General features: G+C 36.5%; 1 protein-coding gene across 1 annotated transcript in view; it reads right to left on the bottom strand.

Annotated features, from left to right (window-relative positions):
- Nucleotides 1-18,479, bottom strand: part of OVCH1 (ovochymase 1) — an 83,888-nt gene that overhangs the window by 15,165 nt on the left and 50,244 nt on the right. The window contains exons 22-27 of the mRNA XM_086715123.1: nt 13,700-13,825; nt 12,376-12,511; nt 11,437-11,576; nt 7,161-7,286; nt 4,311-4,346; nt 2,810-3,034 (exon numbers count right to left, since the gene is read on the bottom strand). Of these exons, the coding sequence (XP_086571249.1) occupies nt 2,810-3,034; nt 4,311-4,346; nt 7,161-7,286; nt 11,437-11,576; nt 12,376-12,511; nt 13,700-13,825 (789 nt within the window). The remainder of the gene's footprint in view (nt 1-2,809; nt 3,035-4,310; nt 4,347-7,160; nt 7,287-11,436; nt 11,577-12,375; nt 12,512-13,699; nt 13,826-18,479) is intronic.

Below are 18,479 nucleotides of genomic sequence, written 5' to 3'. Positions count from 1 at the left end.
CTAAAACTCACTCCCAATCCAGCAGCATGAGCATTCTTCAAATTACTCCCTTGTCAAAAATCTTTAATGACCTCCCATTGGATTGGAACAAAATCCAAACTCATTACCATAGCCTGAGCTGCACAGTGGCAAGGCCTTCAGCCCACCTCATTCCTGTCTGTCCTCACTCAGTCTCCAATCACTCTGACCCCTGACAGTTCCCCAATTTACCAAGCTTTTCCCAAATTCAAGGTCATTTTCTCACCAACTTTTTTTCATCAAATATTTACTAAATGTTGGGTAGTACTCTACCCAGATGCTGGAGATACAGTAATGAATATGAGACTAAGTCCTGCTCTCAGGACATTTCATTCTGGTGGAAGGAGACAGATTATAAATAAATGAATACTTTGCTAGGTCTTGATAAATGCCAAGAAGAAGACAGAGGAGGCCTACTTACATCATGTGATAGAGGCCTTAGATGAGGTAACATGTGAACAGATACCTAAATGAACTGAAGACATGTACCCTTCCTCTGCAACTTAACTCCTTCAGATTACTTCTGACAATCAATAATTATTTGATTATTGTTTATTGTTATCTCAAATTATCATCTTCTTATTTATCGTCTGTCTTTCCAAGAGAAGATGGCAGAGATCATTTCTGACTTGTTCACCATTGTGTCTCCAGTGTGCCTAACCTATTAGGAAATGCTTAGTAATGAATGAATTTAACCTGTACATTTAATGTAGTATTTACTGGTTACAGATATCTTACATTCATGGGGTAGGTAAATGAAAGAAGACCAGGTGAAACTTAATTTTGATAATATATTTTCACTAAGATATTATAAAAGCATTGCAATGGAAACCATTTGGATGCTACGTACCACTCCATTTACACTTACACAAATAACTAAAACCTGGTGAATTCTACTTAGGTAAACAGATTTATTAAGAAAAGACAATATGGTTCCATTTTATCTGGGAGATTGGCAATGGGGTTCTATGTTCACTAGTTTGAAAATGATTACATAAATTGTATGCTTTGTGGAAATAAATTATATAAATATATAAAATTGTATTAAATAAAATTGTATTAACTATCAAACGAATTGTGGCTTCCTTACTTTTTATAGAGAGTTATAGAAGCTAATAATAAAAATATGAGTAGCCTTATTTATAATCATTTGACATTTCTGAATTTTTTATTTATCAGAAATTTTAAAGAGGAATAGGACTGCTAGACTGAAAACACTAAAGAATAAGAAAGAGAAAAGTAGCCCCTGACATTCAGAAATGGGTTTGGTGGGGGCACCTGGGTGGCTCAGTTGGTTAAGTGTCTGACTTTGGTTCAGGTCATGATCTCATGGTTTGTGGGTTTGAGCCCCATGTAGGGCTCTGTGCTGACAGCTCAGAGCCTGGAGCCTGCTTCAAATTCTGTGTCTCCCTCTCTTTCTGACCCTCCCTCACTCATACTCCTGCTCACTCTCTCTTTCTCTCTCTCTCAAAAATAAACATAAAAAAAAAAAGACATGGGTTTGGCACTCACAACTAGACCATGTTGTTCTGCTGTTAGACATAAACATTCTCACAGAACATCAACATCAGATAGGACTCTCTGAATCTATGATAAAGTGTGACAAAACACAAGGTTGTGTGCAACCACCAAAATACCAAACATCGACCTCTCTTGGCTAAAATGAGGGCTTGCCATTCTTTGCCAAATGCAGTTTTACCCTTGTTCGAGTCAGGCCTCCCTATGATTGACATGCCTGTCATAAAATTACTGTACTTAACAGCAACCAATCTTGAGCAAAGTCTACTTCCTTAGACCCTCTCCAAAACCACCTAACCAAAGCCCAAATCCCATACTAGGTTCTTTCTAACTCTCTCTGAGATACCCCACGGTGTGATCCCGGGGTCTCTGGCTGTAGGACATTGGTGAGAGTTAAGGTTACAAGGTCTGATGCTATAGATACCTTATATTAATCTCAAGGAGAACTGATATGTTTCATCTGCCTCCTGCCCCCCACCACATTAGTGGCTTGAAATTCTTTGATAGGAAGTAAATTTACTGTTAAGAAAAAGTTAGGTACCTTTAGAATTTCAAAGCAAATTGCTGAGCTTGCTGGTGTTATAAATCAAATGATATCACATTAGAGATCAAGGTCCCAGAAAAAGGTAGTATCAAAACTTTCCTCTTGCTCTTTGGGATAGGTGGATTGTAATGGCATCCTGAGGAGAACTTGTTGGAGACTGAAGAAGGTGACACAGTATTGGATTATAAAATCTTTGGAAAAGTTTTCTTCTATGACTCAGTCTGAGAGCAGGACATTGCCTGACATTCAAGTGTGATGGACACCATGTGGTCAATAAACCTCTGAAGATTATTCAAGCTAATTGGACTTTTTTGCCTTTTATATTTACCCTGTGTCTAAAAAGGGCCACTCTTACTGTGAGGATGAAACCTGAGTAAACAAATTTTCAAAAAGTTACCTAAAAATGCAGTACAGTAATTGAACCTCTTAAAATACAGGACTTCCAGAGAAAAAACAGAATCAGAGCACCCCCTAATGGTAAAATGAGACAGGAATCAGCTAAAATCAGGAAGAGCTGGTGTTACAGGTAAAGATCCAGGGAGTCCAGTGGTCTCAAGCTCATCCCATTGTGCTCAATTAATACTTCTTTGGGATTCTGATGAAGGATCTCATGAAAAATCACTGACAACAAATTACATGTTTCCTAAGGCAAATGTAGGTCATGTTTTCCACATATATGCATTATATAAATGCCACTTAATGTAGGCCATTGAAGAAAGATCAGTTTACCAAGTAATCTTGATTGCTGATCTGGTCCATCATAAATACTGACATAATCCCACTCACAGTTCCAAGATTCTTCTGTTGTAAAGTCTTTAATCACTGCCTTCATTTTATTTCCTGATGCGGAATAAAAAATCCAAGTGCAGTTCAGCATGTTGGGATAAATGTGAGGATAATTGGGAGATGTGATCTCAGTAGAACTAACTGAGATCAAATCCAATACTGGACATCCTGAGGCAAAAATAAATAAATAAATAAAATATTTAACACAACAATCAAAGAGTAGAGTTATTTTCTGAGTCTAGTTGTAATGACAACCAGGTCATTACAACCTAAACTGCAGTGTACTTTAATTTCTGTCATTCCTCCTTCATACCCACAGTTCCAAATGACTTTTGTTTTGAAAAACTGACTTCTCCAGAAGCAGGCAGACTGAACTCATTTGACTTCAGTTCACAAACTGTGAACCACTAAACCACCCACCATCTACAGTTCAGTGTAGTTTTGTTGCTTATATTTAATACACAATCTTACTTAATGTTCACAATCAGGAGAAATAGATTTTATAATCTTTAGTCCACAGATAAGTGATTTATCACTTTGATATGCAATAGATATGTCCTGAGACTTGTAGGACTTCCCCAGATTTGTAACTACCACAGCAATATTTCATTTCCCACACAGTGCAGGAAAAGATAACTTCGACACCACAAAGTGGGAACGGAGAACAAGGGAAACAGGTTGACAAGTTGATCTGGGTACTCAGATTGAATTCCTGAATAAATTATGCGCTCCTAAAGTTCAGCCTCACAGCATGTACAATTCAAGTGCAAACATTTACTAGTTAGGGAAACTCAGGTAGTGTTCAGATAGCTGAAATATAGAAATTAAGATTCACAAGGGCTAAGGGGCTACACCAAAAAGAGAACTGAAGAAGTCAGTGACGTTTGGGGCCTACTCCAAACGTTATAGGTATCATCCAACCTAAAATTAATTACATCCAAAAACTGATTTACTTCATCAATAATCTTAACATCTCAGTTTCATTCTGCAATGGTCCAGCAAAGAAAAACAGCAAAAATATATATGTAATCCAAAAGACATAAAATATATGGAAAGAATGGCAATGAATAGACTTCAAACAGCTACGAGGATTCCATAGACAAAACAGATGGGTTTCTCACCTATTAATTGAATAAGGTGCTACCTCCTCACCCTCAGTTCCCTAATGTGCCCCAGGTCTCCACTACCCCCAAAATTTGACATAAGGATCGCTTCTCGGCCTTTTGGCTAAGATCAAGTGCAAAATTTGACCTAAGGAGATTAATACAAATACACATTTTACTATAAAGTGACTAGAATCAGGCCACAAATACCTGAAAGTGTTTGACAAGTCAAAGTACACTTCTTACTAAATTGTGTTTAGCGGCATTTTCCACTCTATTTTCACAATATCATATAACCAAAGCAAGCCAGCTGGATTCCTTATCTACTTTTATGGTCTTACCTTGATCATTAACTTTAATTTTTCCTTTCATGGAATCTAGAATAAGAGAATACTCAGCATCAATGCATCCAACTAAATATTTTATATTCCTTTATTCTTCTGATTATAAAAGTGATACATGAACCTTCCAAAAAATTTCAAAATACAGAGTCCAAAGAAGATAAAAAATCTCTTGTAGTACCATCCAGTAAGTAACCAATATTCATATTTTAACAAATCTGGCAAAGTCTTTCCTATGGTATATATACAATATTTCAAAAAGTTGTATGCCACTTTACGCCATTAAAACCATTTTCCTCCACTTAATTTATTGTGACTATTTTTCCATACTAAATATTTCACATAAATTTTAATGATTCTATATTTTTGATCCACATAGATGTAACATCATTTGTACCAATGTATTTTAATTTGTAATTTCAAAATATGAAAGGTGAGTCAGATCTTTAAAAACTACACACGGGGTATACATTTTGTTGTCATTGAAAAATGTCTACACTAAAGGTTTTCTATGTTTATCTGAACACATAAGTTGAATGTATGTAATAATGGGCTCCTGAGTTGACACCTACCCATACACTGGTTCTCAGCCAGGAGGATTCCCATTAGTAAACGGATGCATTTCTTACTCATTCACTGGATATGGAGCTACCTCCTTACCCTCTTCTCCCTAATTGGCCCCAGCTGAAATGTCATTTCCTTTACTCAAACAATTGTTGCACACTATTTACTAGGCACGGTTGTAGGTTTTGGAAATAACCACAGTGGGGTATGTTTGGCGGCACTGAGGAACAGCAAGAACGGTGGTATGCTAGTGCAGAGTGAGCATAGGGGAAAATGACAGGAGAAGAAGTGAAGGAGGTGGCTGAGATCCAAATTATATAGCATCTTGTAGACCACTCTAAGGACTTTGAATGAGCTGGGAAAACATTGGAGGATTATAAGCAGAGGAGTAACATGACAATCTGAATTATTCATTTTAAAATAGTCATTCTAGCTGTTACGAGTAAAACAGACTAAACAAAGACTTGTATCAGGATGCTACGGTAGAACTGCTCAGAACTACTTGCTGGAAAGCTCACAGATTAACTATACACAATATGGGATATGAGAAGATAAGTCAAGAACGACCAATATCCTTACCTCGAACAATTAATTAATAAATGGGAGTTGTCATCTACTGAGATGGGAAATATTGGTGAAGGAAGCAATCTGGAGTCAGGGTAAGAAATTCAGAGTTCAATTTTGGTCACATTAAATTTGAAATGCTTATTAGATATCCAAGTGGAAAGGGAGGTGATTGGTGATACAGTGCTGGAGGTCAAAAATAAAAAAGAATTTGGGACTACATTTGGGAGTTATTTGTGTACTGATGGTATTGAAATCTAGGAATTGGGTGAGGTCACTAAGGAGTGAGTACAGGTAAAGAAGAAATGAGAGTCCAAGACTGGGTCCAGGGACACCTCTACCTTTAGTGGTAGAGAAAACGAAGAGCAACCAGCCAGGAGACGCTGAAGGAGACCAGTGAGGTAAGACAACAGCCAGAGAGTGGTTTCCTTCAGGCCAAGACAAATAGATTCCAAAAGGAAGGTGAGCTTATCTGGGCCAAATGCTGTTGGGGCTGAGAAGGAACTGTTGGATCTGGACGTGGGGATGTCATTAGTAACTTTGCTAAGTCCAATGCCTGTGGAATGGTAACAAAGAAAGCCCTATGGGAATGGATTTAAGAAAAAAATGAGAGAGCAAAAGAGGAGACAGTAAGTAGAAATAAATTTTATGGCCTTTGTGATAAGAGAACAAACAAACCTTAAGTTTTCCTACAATTCTATTACCATCCTTTACCAAACTAAACAAGATCCCTCCATTGTATATTATTTTTGCATATCATATTTTTCCTTCAAAACAGTACAGTTCTTTCTTCACTCTATACTGTATGATTATTTGATTACTGACTATCTCCTCCACTAGACTATAAACTCTACTAGGGCAGAGACTGTGACCAGACTAAATTAAATACTTTTAGTAGAAATGTGTCTCCAATTGTATTCCAATTACATTTTTTAATGAGTATAAATTGATTAATCTCTTATTAAAAGTTTATTTATTTTAGAGAGAAAGAGAGGAGGCAGAGGGGCAGAGAGAGAATGGAGACAGAGTCCCAAGCAGGCTCCACACTGAGTGTGGAGCCCCACTCAGGGCTCAGTCTCATGAACTGTGAGATCATGACCTGAGCCAAAATCAAGAGTCAGATGCTTAACTGACTCAGCCACCCAGGTGCACCTAAATTGATTAATCTTAAGGATGGAAGCAATTCTAATAACTTCCAAGTTGCAAATGTTTTCTCCATGATACCCAATTTCTATGATTTGCAATAGTTCTAGATTAATAGTTCTGATTTTTCATAATGTTATCGGTGTCTTCACCCAAACCATGGGAATGTAGGCCAAAGCATATTTTTAAATAATCTGACTGAAATGAAAAACAACAAATTGCTCTTGATATTAGCACATTAAGGAAATTAATTTCAAAAGAGAAAAACTTTCTGAAACTTTAATGCTAAGGAAAAAGTTTCCTACTATATTTTTATAATCACCTAAATGTCCAGAAAAATAGACAAAATTCTTAGGTGCTATAAGAAAAAAATGATAAATCTGATTGATATTATACTTTATAGAGGTTTAGCTGGAGGCCTCCACAAATTGCAGAAGTCATACTTTAAACACTGTCTTTTCTTCTCCCCTAAAGCTGACTAATAGAGAATTCAATCTATTTAATGACAGGTTTTTCCTTAATAAAGCACAAAACAAATATAAATATATTCATAAACATATATGAAAGCAATAGACTTACCAGGAAAATGAAAAGAATATCTCAAAGAAAATTCTTCCAACCCCAAACTGACATTGTATGTGAAAATCAACATCATTAGAGGACCACGAGATTTTAATGAAGGTGAATTTCCTGCACATAATTTTCCTGGCCCAAAATAAAGAAAAAAACAAAGAAGCATACAAAAACTTACTATTCATCAAAGCAAAGGTTATTGAACAAAGTAGGAGAAAAACAATCCTGTTTTTGAAATTACAAATTTATACCGTATGCACTCCCAAGAATATAAAAATGAGAAAATTAAGCAGAATAAAACCCAGTTAGAATAGAAAGAAAGATGTTCCAGATTCCTGGAATCTAAGCAGTTCTAAGGAAGGGGTCCTAAACCAAACAAAACACAGGACTCAGTTCTTACAATGTCTGGAAATAACCTAGATAGATCTCTTTTTTTTTTTTTTTTAAGTTTGTGGGTTTTGTTTGTTTGTTTGTTTTTAATTTTTAAGTAATCTCTACACCTAATGTGAGGCTCGAACTCACAACCCCGTGATCAAGAGTTGCATGCTCCATTGACTGAGCCAGCCAGGTGCCACTAGGTAGATCTCTTTAAAGTGATGTATTATAAAAGAAGATGACGTGGTCTAGCTAAGTCCTCAGGGAACTATATATTTATATCTAGGGAACTATATCTATAGCATAGCTAAATGAGTAAGAGGCAAGATGTAGCAATTAGCATGCTTCCCATGACAAACCATTTCTAACTTTAAGTGATCATATGTAGTATTTTCTGAAACATTCTAACAAAGGTAGTTTGCTCTAAACAATAGTATCAAAGTTTCAAGTCAACAATTCTAAGAATTAAGCTTTTCACTATAACAGAGAAACTCTGCCCTTTTTAGTAAACAGATGGCCATAGAATCAACTTCATTGTGTCAAGAAACAAAGTAAGAGATTTACTTCAGATTGCATAGTAACTGATATGAGAATATTCACTAACCTTTCTTATCTGTGAAAAGAGGCTAATGGTTAATCAGGGCTTTATGCTCTCAAGATCATGTGGATCCATAGTTTGTCATTTCTTGTAAAATGAGCAGAATAAAAATCAAAGCTTTGGCGATTCTGGTTTTAACTTGAAATTTAATCACAGCTGAGTGATCCAAAGATATTGGAGCCTATACATTTATTTTTACAGATTTGAAAATTTTTAATACTGATTTGTTAACATTCCCTACGTATTTACCTTAAACTTTTTTCAGAGCTGTTGAAAATCTCAAGTTTGTTGTTTTAAATTTTGTTCCTATTGGGGTAGAGGTTTTTAATTTTATAGGAATTTATTGACAATTTCCTGTTTCTTCCATTGCTTTTATATGAGAAGGTGGTCCTTCTCCATCAATAAATATTTACCCATTTTTTCTACTTTGTATGGCTTAAGAAAAATGCTTAACTCTTTTCAATCAGCTCTTGTACAAAATTATGAAAAATATAATTTATATTTTCCTCTCTGATTTGTAAAGCCAAATTTCTTATACGTTCCCTTTTGGTCTATTTATTTCTACTCATGTGTGTTTCTGTGTGTATGTACTAGTCTGTTTTAATTATCATTGTTTTAAAGTATGTTTTAATATCTGATAATGTGCCTCATCACAAAAAAAAAAAAAATCAAAACCTTTGGGGACTCTGGTTTTAACTTGAAATTTAATCAAGACAGTCTGTCAAAACATTTTCAGATAGTCCTATTTATTGTACAGATAAATAGTTATTATCAGTTTCTTCCTCACTCTCTGAAAAAAAAATTCCTATGGGATTTTTCTGGGAAATATACTATATTTATATATTAATTTAGTGTGAATTAATGTTAATTCTGTCTTCCAGGTTTAGAACATGGTACATTTCTCCATTCCTATCTGCATGTTTGTGTGTATGTGTGTAAAGTTTTATATTTGCACAATAAATCTCACAGTTAATTTTAGGGTTATGTCAAAAAAGAAATCAACAAGCCCAAAATGGAGTCATTTATGTGAGGCCATGTCACTAAACTGGGGCTTAATACCTAACCCAACTGCAGTTCAACCTCCCCCAGAAAATGCAGTCTTAACCAGTCAGTCGGGAATATTCTGGTTAGCACCAATGAAGTAATGTGTCATATGGGCCCTCTCCATTCCCCAAAGGAAGAGGAAGTAATCTGTATAAGAGTCTCTTTTCTTTTGCTAACTGTCCTGCTCTTTTTTTTGTTTATAAAGCCCTTCCATTTTGTATAGCTCCTCAGAGTATCTCTCTACTTACCAGATGGAACGCTGCCCAAGGCAGGAGTCCCTTAATAAAGACAATTAAGTCTTCACATTTATTCGGTTGAATTTTCTTTAACAGATATTCTTATAGTTTTTTGTTGCTAATTATAATGATTTTTCCATTCTATCTTCTATTAATTTTACTGGTATGGTTTTAAGGGTATAATCGCTGTATGTTTAATTTATATCTATTTTTCCTTATGTGACATAGTTCTACATAATACATTTTTCAATATTAAACTATCCTTGCATTCTTAAGATAAATCATATTTGGCTATGTTTAATAGTGAGTAACCTACTGACCTTAAGCACTGAGTTAACCCCCAGAACTTGTATATTTAATTTGCAAAAATTGAAATTTTAGGAAGTAGGAAATAGTACATATATTTTATGAACTTATTCTAAGATAAACAGGTATATAGTTCCATTAACATTCTGAATTATAACTGACATAGCTAATATACTCTTCCCTCTTTTTTATTTCTTTGTTCTTCCAAACTTTGTGTACTCTGACAATGCATTCATGGAGAGGCATTAGTGAAACATCAATCTAATCTTTTCTTCTAAGCAACACAATTTTAAGAGTAAGAATGAAAACGTACGTTTATAATTCAAAGACAGCAGAAGCTTGCTCTCTTTTATATTGATTAACATGCATTCTTCCATTTAATTCCCAAAACAATCTCATTGGCAGTACAAGTAAAACATCTTATAAGGCAGGAAAGAAAGAAGTGTAGATAATTTCCAAGGATCCAGGGCACAGATTCTGCATTCTCCCCGTAATAAGCTGTGGCCTTGTTGGTGCTAAATGGGCTCAGGAACCAGGAACTATCAGTGTTTATTAACATTTCCTCAAGTAGAAATACAAAGATTTTGAATGCACCTACTTCTGGGTTGGTAACATAAGTTCAAAGAATAAAAGGACAGTGTATTAGCAATTGGCTGTTTTATCAATTCTGGCAAGATCCTACCTAGGGAGAGAGGATCACTGGCATCTGGGCCTTTCTTAGGGAGTCAAAGGCCAGCAACATGCCACACCTCCTCTTCCTGTCAGCAGTCAGCTGGTTTCATCAGGCATAGGTATGCCTAAGTAAATTGGTGGTAGTGACAGTGGGGAGTAAATTGTAAATTACCTGAAGAGCCAAGGCAGTTATTATTATTCTCTTGTCACAATTCAAGAAACAGAGTCTGAGAAAGCTTTGGGAACGCCCCCCAAATCATTTACTATGAGGTAGAAGTGAGACCTGGATACAGCACTATCAGATTTCCATCTGGACTGCTACATCACATCACATAGGGGAAGGCTGGTCAGCCAATTGAAGTCCCATTTTATTCCCCTTGTCTCTAGTCATCTCTCAGCTGGGTGTGGCTATGTGACAAATCTGGCCAGAGAGGCTTGAATCTGCCACAGGGTTCTTGGAAATGTGTTTGTTTTCTCAATGGTGACACTCCTCTGTGTCCCTTTCTTTTTTCTCTATGTAATGGTGAGAACTGAAATAGCCATTATGGGACCATTAGGGAATGGCCAAGAGAACTGCCCTAACCTTAGTCTTGACAGAGTTGAACTGCTGAATTAGCAGTACATCTACAAAACTCTGGATATTTCTTTCAGAAAAATAAATTTAAGTCACTGTAATGAGGTTTCCAGCTACTATCTAATTGATAAACCCACTTAATGCCTTTTCTGGTGGAAATTAGTTTGCCTGATTAATATTACAGTCTTAATTTTCTTGTGTTTCAATTGCCTAAAACTCCTTTATCTATCCATCCCTTATTTTCAGTACTTCTGGGCAAATTTAATCTAGGTATGACCCAGGTAAGCAGCATATAGTTGGGTTTTGTTTTTAACTCCAACTGAGTGTTAGCTTAATCTCAATTACAAATCTAAAAAATACTAAGGCTATTTCAATACTACATAATTAACATCATCTGTAAGTCACACTGAATACAAAACAATATGAGAATATTTCATAAAAAATCAAGAACACAGTTCTTCATGGGACATTAGTTACCTATTAATTTTTTGCCTGATCCAAATCCTTCATAAACCCATATATGACCCTGACAGGCCAAGGGTGTCGACTTCATCTGGAAGTTGATAATATCAAGGCGAATGATGTGATCTAAAGGGGCTAATAACTTCCAGTGGCAACTGTGGCACAGATAAAAGAAAGTCAGGAATGATTTCCAAATGAAACATACTGTTATTTACTTTGATAAAATAAAGTCAGCAATGATTTCCAAATGGCACATACTGTTATTTACTTTGTTCAGAATTTTATGTATCATTGTTACTGACTCAATCTTTGTGCGTGGGTGAAAGAAAGATTTTTACTTTAAACTGTAACAATTAAAAAATATTTCTAATATCTAATTTATCAAAAACGTTAATTAAGTTCACCCATCATGGCAAATGGTTGGTCAATCACATGTACTCCTCTAAATTCTAATTGGCAATCTGTGAGTTAAGGATCTACTTTTGCCTGAATTTGCCCCAAACTCCCCTAAATCACATAAATTTACTTAGGATTGATATTATACCAATCTTCACCCCTCACATCACACTTTAAATTTATTCTCTTGTTTAATTCAAGGAAAGTTCTCTATTTTGGCAATTTAAGAATCATTTATTGAGTACCTAATATGTTCTAGAAGATTTTATGTACATTATTTCAATCTCCAAAACTCTTTGACAGAGATGTGACTTTCCACTTTACCTAATAAACGATCCCTTCTTTTGAGAAAGTGCACAATTTATCAACAGGGATAATCTTACACTCAGTTTTTGTATAGGGATAATCTTATGTTCAGTTTTTATATGCTGAAGGCCTTAGAGCAGGGATTACTTCAAAGGCTATTCTTCAAGGAGAGGAGGTGGATAATATGATTAAGCAAGTGTTGCAGTTTGTCAAGTGGTCATTCCTTCAACATAATAAGCATCCCTTCCTCACCTCATACTGGTTCTGTGAGAGTATCTTGGGATCTGTATGATTCCTCCTGGTTCAGTCAGAATAACATCCTCATAAGTGGCCACATGTTCTTGGTTTGAACTTTGGAGAAGTTTGGGAGTTTTACTGCCCTTTGGACCTAAATATTTTTAAAAAGGCAATGAAAATAAAATTAATTTTTGAGAGGCTTATTATATGCCATTTCAGATCAGTCACTTTTTCTCTCAGTTTTAGAAAAAAGTTAACAGGAAGTGGTTAGCCTCACTGAAAAGTCTCCATCAGAGAGCAGCACTTTTCTTGAAATTATCCTTGGGGTAGACTTATGTCAATGAAAGATAATGTGGAAAAACTATAAATAATGCTAGCTCTCTGCACAGTTCCAACTAAAAGCAACATTATTTTTCTTTAATGTTTATTTACTTATTTACTAAGAGAGAGAGAGAGAGAGCGCACGAGCATGAGCGGGGGAGGGGCAGAGAGAGAGCAGACACAGGATCTGAAGCAGGCTCCAGGCTCTAAGCTGTCAGCACACTGTCCAACGCAGGGCTCAAACTCATGAACTGTGAGATCATGCCCTGAGCTGAAGTCGGATGCTCAAACTACTGAGCCACCCAGGCACCCCAAAAGCAACATTCTTAATAAAGTTTTTTAGGAAAACTCTTTCACATGATATGTACACTCTTCTTTATTCCTTATTGAACTTTCCCCCCAAATCTACCTCTGCAATACTTTTTGGTGCCAATGAGAAAAGGTGCAATACTTTTTGGTGCCAATAGCTTTCAGTCACCTATAGTTATCAAGAGTCAAAAAGCTTTATTAATTACTTGTTCTAAAATGCAATCTAATAACTCTGAATTGCATAGCATTTACATTTATATTGCTAGCATTTCATGTCTGTGTAGTTTACCTTAGAAACTCATTCTGACCTTTTATTATATTACTATAAAGAAAACTGATACAGAGATAATAAATTATCCATAGATAATCAACCAACTAAGAGTTAGAACCCTAACCTTCTGATCCACAGAAAAGGCCCTCTGTGGCATAAAATCACATCACAGTAAAAAATGTCGTCTTGAAATGAATGTATCTTAGCCACATCCAGAAATCATAATTCTGGATGATTTACAAGTCAATGAAGTTATCCTCTGAGCAGTTTCTCTTTTGAATCTGCACCAATCTCAGATGACTTAAAGAGATTTTTCTTTCAAACACAAACTCCCCACAGAAACACCATCTCTTATGAAACAATATATGCTTTGAAATATTCCTAAAGAAAAAAACACTGATTTTTAACTTTTTAAGTTTATAAAATGACCAAGCCTACCTTGGACTCTAAAGACAATATAACTTATGCCCAAAGCACCTTGCACAAGGGAACGAAATGTCACCCTCACCAGTGGTCCAGAGCTCATGAAAATCATCGGGTAAAGCCCTCTTCCACATAATTCACCTAGTTAAAAAAAAAAAAAAATCTAGTAAAACACAAGAAATAAAATTTTTAGCAGTTTCTCTATTTTAAGAGAAATAGAGGATTTATTCATGAAATATTTGACATGTTAACATTGTGTAAAGTTAGAGTGTACAACATGCTGATTTGATACATTTATATATTGTAATATGTCTGCCATTATAGTGATAGTCTCTATCACCTCTCATAATTACCATTTATTTTTTGTAGTGAAAATAATTAAGATCTAGTCCCTCAGCAAGTTTGATGATTATACTACAAATATTGACTATATTCACTATACTATGCATTGGATCCCCAGGACTTATCTACTAGTTCTCAATGAAGCAGGAATTTATTCCACTCAACAAAATGAGCAAACAGGGCTCCAGGACTCAAGTGACTCACCCAGAGTCAGACTGGTATGGTGGGGAGTCAGGATCTAAACCCAGGACCATCAATCCAGTATCCAACATAGTCTGCTAGGTCATACTGCTCCCTTAAAGGACAGTAGGGAGTAAATTACTTCATCTTTAAAATGACACTGATATGCCATGTTTCTTCTAGCAAAGTAATCTGCTTATAAAAATATCTCACTATCAGAGATCCATGATGGAAAACTTTCTACCTGAAAATGTATTCTTTCTCTATAGTTAATCTTCTTTTGATGGCTTTAGTTTGAGAACCTGACTCTAAGATGTAAGGGAAAATTATAATTCCAGAACAATTCAGAGGGCTGATTAAGGAAGGTGTGGGGACATGTGGGTGGCTCAGTTGGTGAAGCATCCAACTTCAGCTCAGGTCATGATCTCATGGTTTGTGAGTTCAAGCCTGGCATTGGGCTCTTTGCAGTCAGCACATGGAGCCTGCTTCAGAGCCTGTTTTCTCTCTCACTGCCCCTGCCCCTCTTGCTCTCTCTCTGTGTCTCTGTCTCTGTAACAAAAAAATAAACATTTTAAAACAGTGTGAAAAGAACCTGGGTTTCTCAGGATCAAACTCATCTATATTAAGAATAGGTCATGGGGCGCCTGGGTGGCGCAGTCGGTTAAGCGTCCGACTTCAGCCAGGTCACGATCTCGCGGTCCGTGAGTTCGAGCCCCGCGTCGGGCTCTGGGCTGATGGCTCAGAGCCTGGAGTCTGTTTCCGATTCTGTGTCTCCCTCTCTCTCTGCCCCTCCCCCGTTCATGCTCTGTCTCTCTCTGTCCCAAAAATAAATAAAAACGTTGAAAAAAAAAATAAAAAAAAAAAAAAAAGAATAGGTCAGTATCATTCTATCATGCTTGTTTAAAAGTCAGACAGACATTTTCTTTGTACACTACAGACAACTGTATGGTACCAACATCCCAGATTCTTCTCTTTCTTTCCATTTCATTTTCCCCCTAGCTTGTCTACTTAATACATATTTTATTTTATTATTATGTGTCTACTCCCCATTAGAATATAAGTTTGATAAGGGCAGGGATTTTTGTTTTGTTTTGCTTTTTGTCCATATTTCTCACTACTGAACCTCACTACCAAGAAAAGTCAGTCTCTGGTCCTTGCTAGACTCTCTTCACAAGTATTTGTGGAGCAAGAGAGGGAAGAGATTATATCCGAGAAGAAGCAAAGAACAGAAAACATTAGATGGCATAACAGGTTAGGGTAAACGATGTTGAAATACTATTTGAAGAATGATCAAATACTTATTTGTAGCAAGTAGAGATCAATGCAGCTCTGGAATGAGTGAGTTGCTGGCTCCCACAGGGAAAAAGATAGCATTTTACAGTACAGAAGAATACTATCTGGCTTGAATAAGGGGTAATACCTGCTAGCTATCACCCAAAGAGACAGAACTACTCTACAAATTTCAAACTGACAATTTCATATCAAAGAATTGCTAGGTAGGAAAATTATAGGGTTTCCTCAGTTAATCCGCAACAAAGACAAGCATGGTTTTCAATAGGTTATAAAGATAAAGGTAAGTTTTCCCAGAAAATGTTTCTTTTTATATAAGAATCCAGTGTATAAGAGATTGCTACAAGTTGGAGACAAAATAACTTTTTCTTAAAGAAAAAGATATAGTATCACTTTATCATATGAGAAAAATACCCATTTCAGGAGGATTAAAGAAGTTTGTAATTAAATTTTATTTTCTGAACTCAGAATGAACAATGAATGTTCAAAAATAAAAGCTCTGAGGGGTGCCTGGATGGATTAGTTGGTTAAGTGTCTGACACTTAGCTCAGGTCTTGATCTCAGGGTCATGAGTTCAAGCACCGCGTTGGGCTCCACACTAGGCATGGAGATACTTTAAAAAAAAAAAATAGGGGTGCCTGGGTGGCTAAGTCAGTTAAGCATCCCACTCTTGATTTCTGCTCAAGTCATGATCTCACGGTTCGTGAATTGGAGCCCCATGTCCGGCTCAGTGCGGAGTGTGGAGACTGCTTGGGATTCTCTATCTCCCTCATTCTCTGCCCCTCCCCCGCTTGTGCACACACTCTCTCTCTCTCCCAAAATAAATAAATAAACATTTATAAATAAATAAATAAATAAATAAATAAATAAATAAATAAATAAAAGCTATGTGGTAAATCAAAGATCAAAGGTATATACAGATGGATTTAAACAAATAAACTTAAAAAATTTTTTATGTTTACTTATTTTGAGAGAGAGAGGAAGAGAGAGGGAGAAGGGGAGGGTCAGAGACAGAGGGAGACACAGAATCCAAAGCAGTCTCCAGGCTCTAAGGTGTCAGCACAGAGCCTGATGCAGGGCTCAAAGTCATGAGCTATGAGATCATGACCTGAGCCAAAGTCGGACGTTCAACTGAGACACCCAAGCGCCCACATACACAAATAAATTTTTAAATGCTTCCATCAACATAGAATAAAAATTAAAGACAAATGGCAATCTTAGGAATAAGTACTTGTAACTTACGACAAAAGGAAAAATGTCTCTATGTATAATAGTGTTCATAAACCAATAAAAAGAATAATCCTCAAAAATAGATGGTAATAAGTAAAAAACGCAAATAACTAACCAACATATGAAAATAAAACTCCATTAATGATAAGAAAATGGTAAAAATGCCTACTAAATTATCACATGAGTTATACATATGCATGGTGAAAGATACTCCCATGTATTGCTAAAGGCAGTGAACACTGATTTAGCCTTTCTGAAGAGCAATTTAGCAGTATACACTTGTGCTGAGTCTGGAGGCATGACACTAATTTAGGATGATGCAGAAGGGGACAAAATAGCAAGATCTTTGTCTTCCTGGAGCTTTTATTTTAGCCAGGTAAATAAAGAAGAGGATTTCAGAGATCACGGCTACAAATGAAATAATCGGCATAATAGAACTATGGAAAATGACTATGGAAGGGAGTGAATGGTGCTACTCTAGATGAGAAGTCCTCTTTGAGGAGGTGACATATCATCCATTCCTTCACTCATTCATTCCCTGCCTTCTATCTCACATACTATTCAAGGCACTGGAGATTCTTCAATTGAGACAAAAGTTTTAGTCTTCAAAAAGCCCTCATTCAATAGAGAAAACACGAACCACAAACATGAAAAATAAATCATAGTTAGAAGACAGTTATGCTTAAGAAGAGTTGAGGAGGGTACTAAGAGGTACTGGGGTAGGAGGTGATGCAATTGACAGCAATTAAGGGAGGACTCATTAAGAAGGTGACATTCTAGTCAAGACTTGAGGGGAGACACAGGATGAGGAGTTCTCTAAATTGCTAGGAGAAGTAGCTGGTCAAGGGCCCTGGGGCGAGAATGGGCGTACTTCATCATGTAAGTTGGGGAGCAGGAGGTAAGGCTATGGTAGGGATTTTGGATTTCATCCTAGCTACAAGGAGACCTTGAGCCTTTTTTTTTTAAGCTTATTTTTTTTAAGTTTATTTATTTATTTTGAGCTAAAGAGACAAAGACAGAGAGGGAGAGAGAGAATATCCCAAGCAGGCTCCACCCCGACAGTGCAGAGCCTGATGCAGGGCTCAAACTCACAAACCATGACATCATGACCTGAGCCAAAATCAAAAGTCAGAGGATTAACCTACTGAGCCACCCAGGCACCCCAACCTTGAGCTGTTTTAATCAAGGCAGATGGGGAAGGCAATCTGATCACAGGAGAGAAATGTACAAAGTGGATAGGCCAGTTAATAGCTTTTTCCACAGTCTAAATGAGATAGTATTTATAAAGATTCCTTAATAAATGTTTGTGCCCTCTACATCAATGATTTAATCTAGGAGTCTATCTCAAGAACACAGTCTCATGCTCAGAGCAGTTTTCTTGGCCTCCCCATACTCCTGCATCCAGTGCAGGCATGTGTGAGTACCATACCTACTCACAACAGCATACACTTATTTTCTTCCCAGTCTTCCCCATCAACCAAATTACTTCCAGCACCTTCCCGTCTCCCTCTTGACTAAGAGCCAAAGAGCCTACCACACCTACACAAACAAAAGGTAGCAACTTTGTTCTGTTGAGCAAAACAGGTTTGCCTATACATGAAATGCAATGACAGCTGGTGTGTTATTAGCAAATATTTTTAATTCTGCCAGATTAGGGGCATCTGGGTGGCTCAGTTGGTTGGGAGTCCAAATCTTGATTCTGGGTCAGGTCATGATCTTACAGTTTGTGGGATCGAGCCCCATGTCGGGCTCT

The sequence above is a fragment of the Puma concolor genome, chromosome B4 (assembly GCF_028749965.1).
Source record: "Puma concolor isolate L17-30 chromosome B4, mPumCon1.1.hap2, whole genome shotgun sequence".
NCBI classification, from domain to species: Eukaryota; Metazoa; Chordata; class Mammalia; order Carnivora; family Felidae; genus Puma; species Puma concolor.
This window is presented reverse-complemented; position numbering and strand designations above follow the sequence as displayed.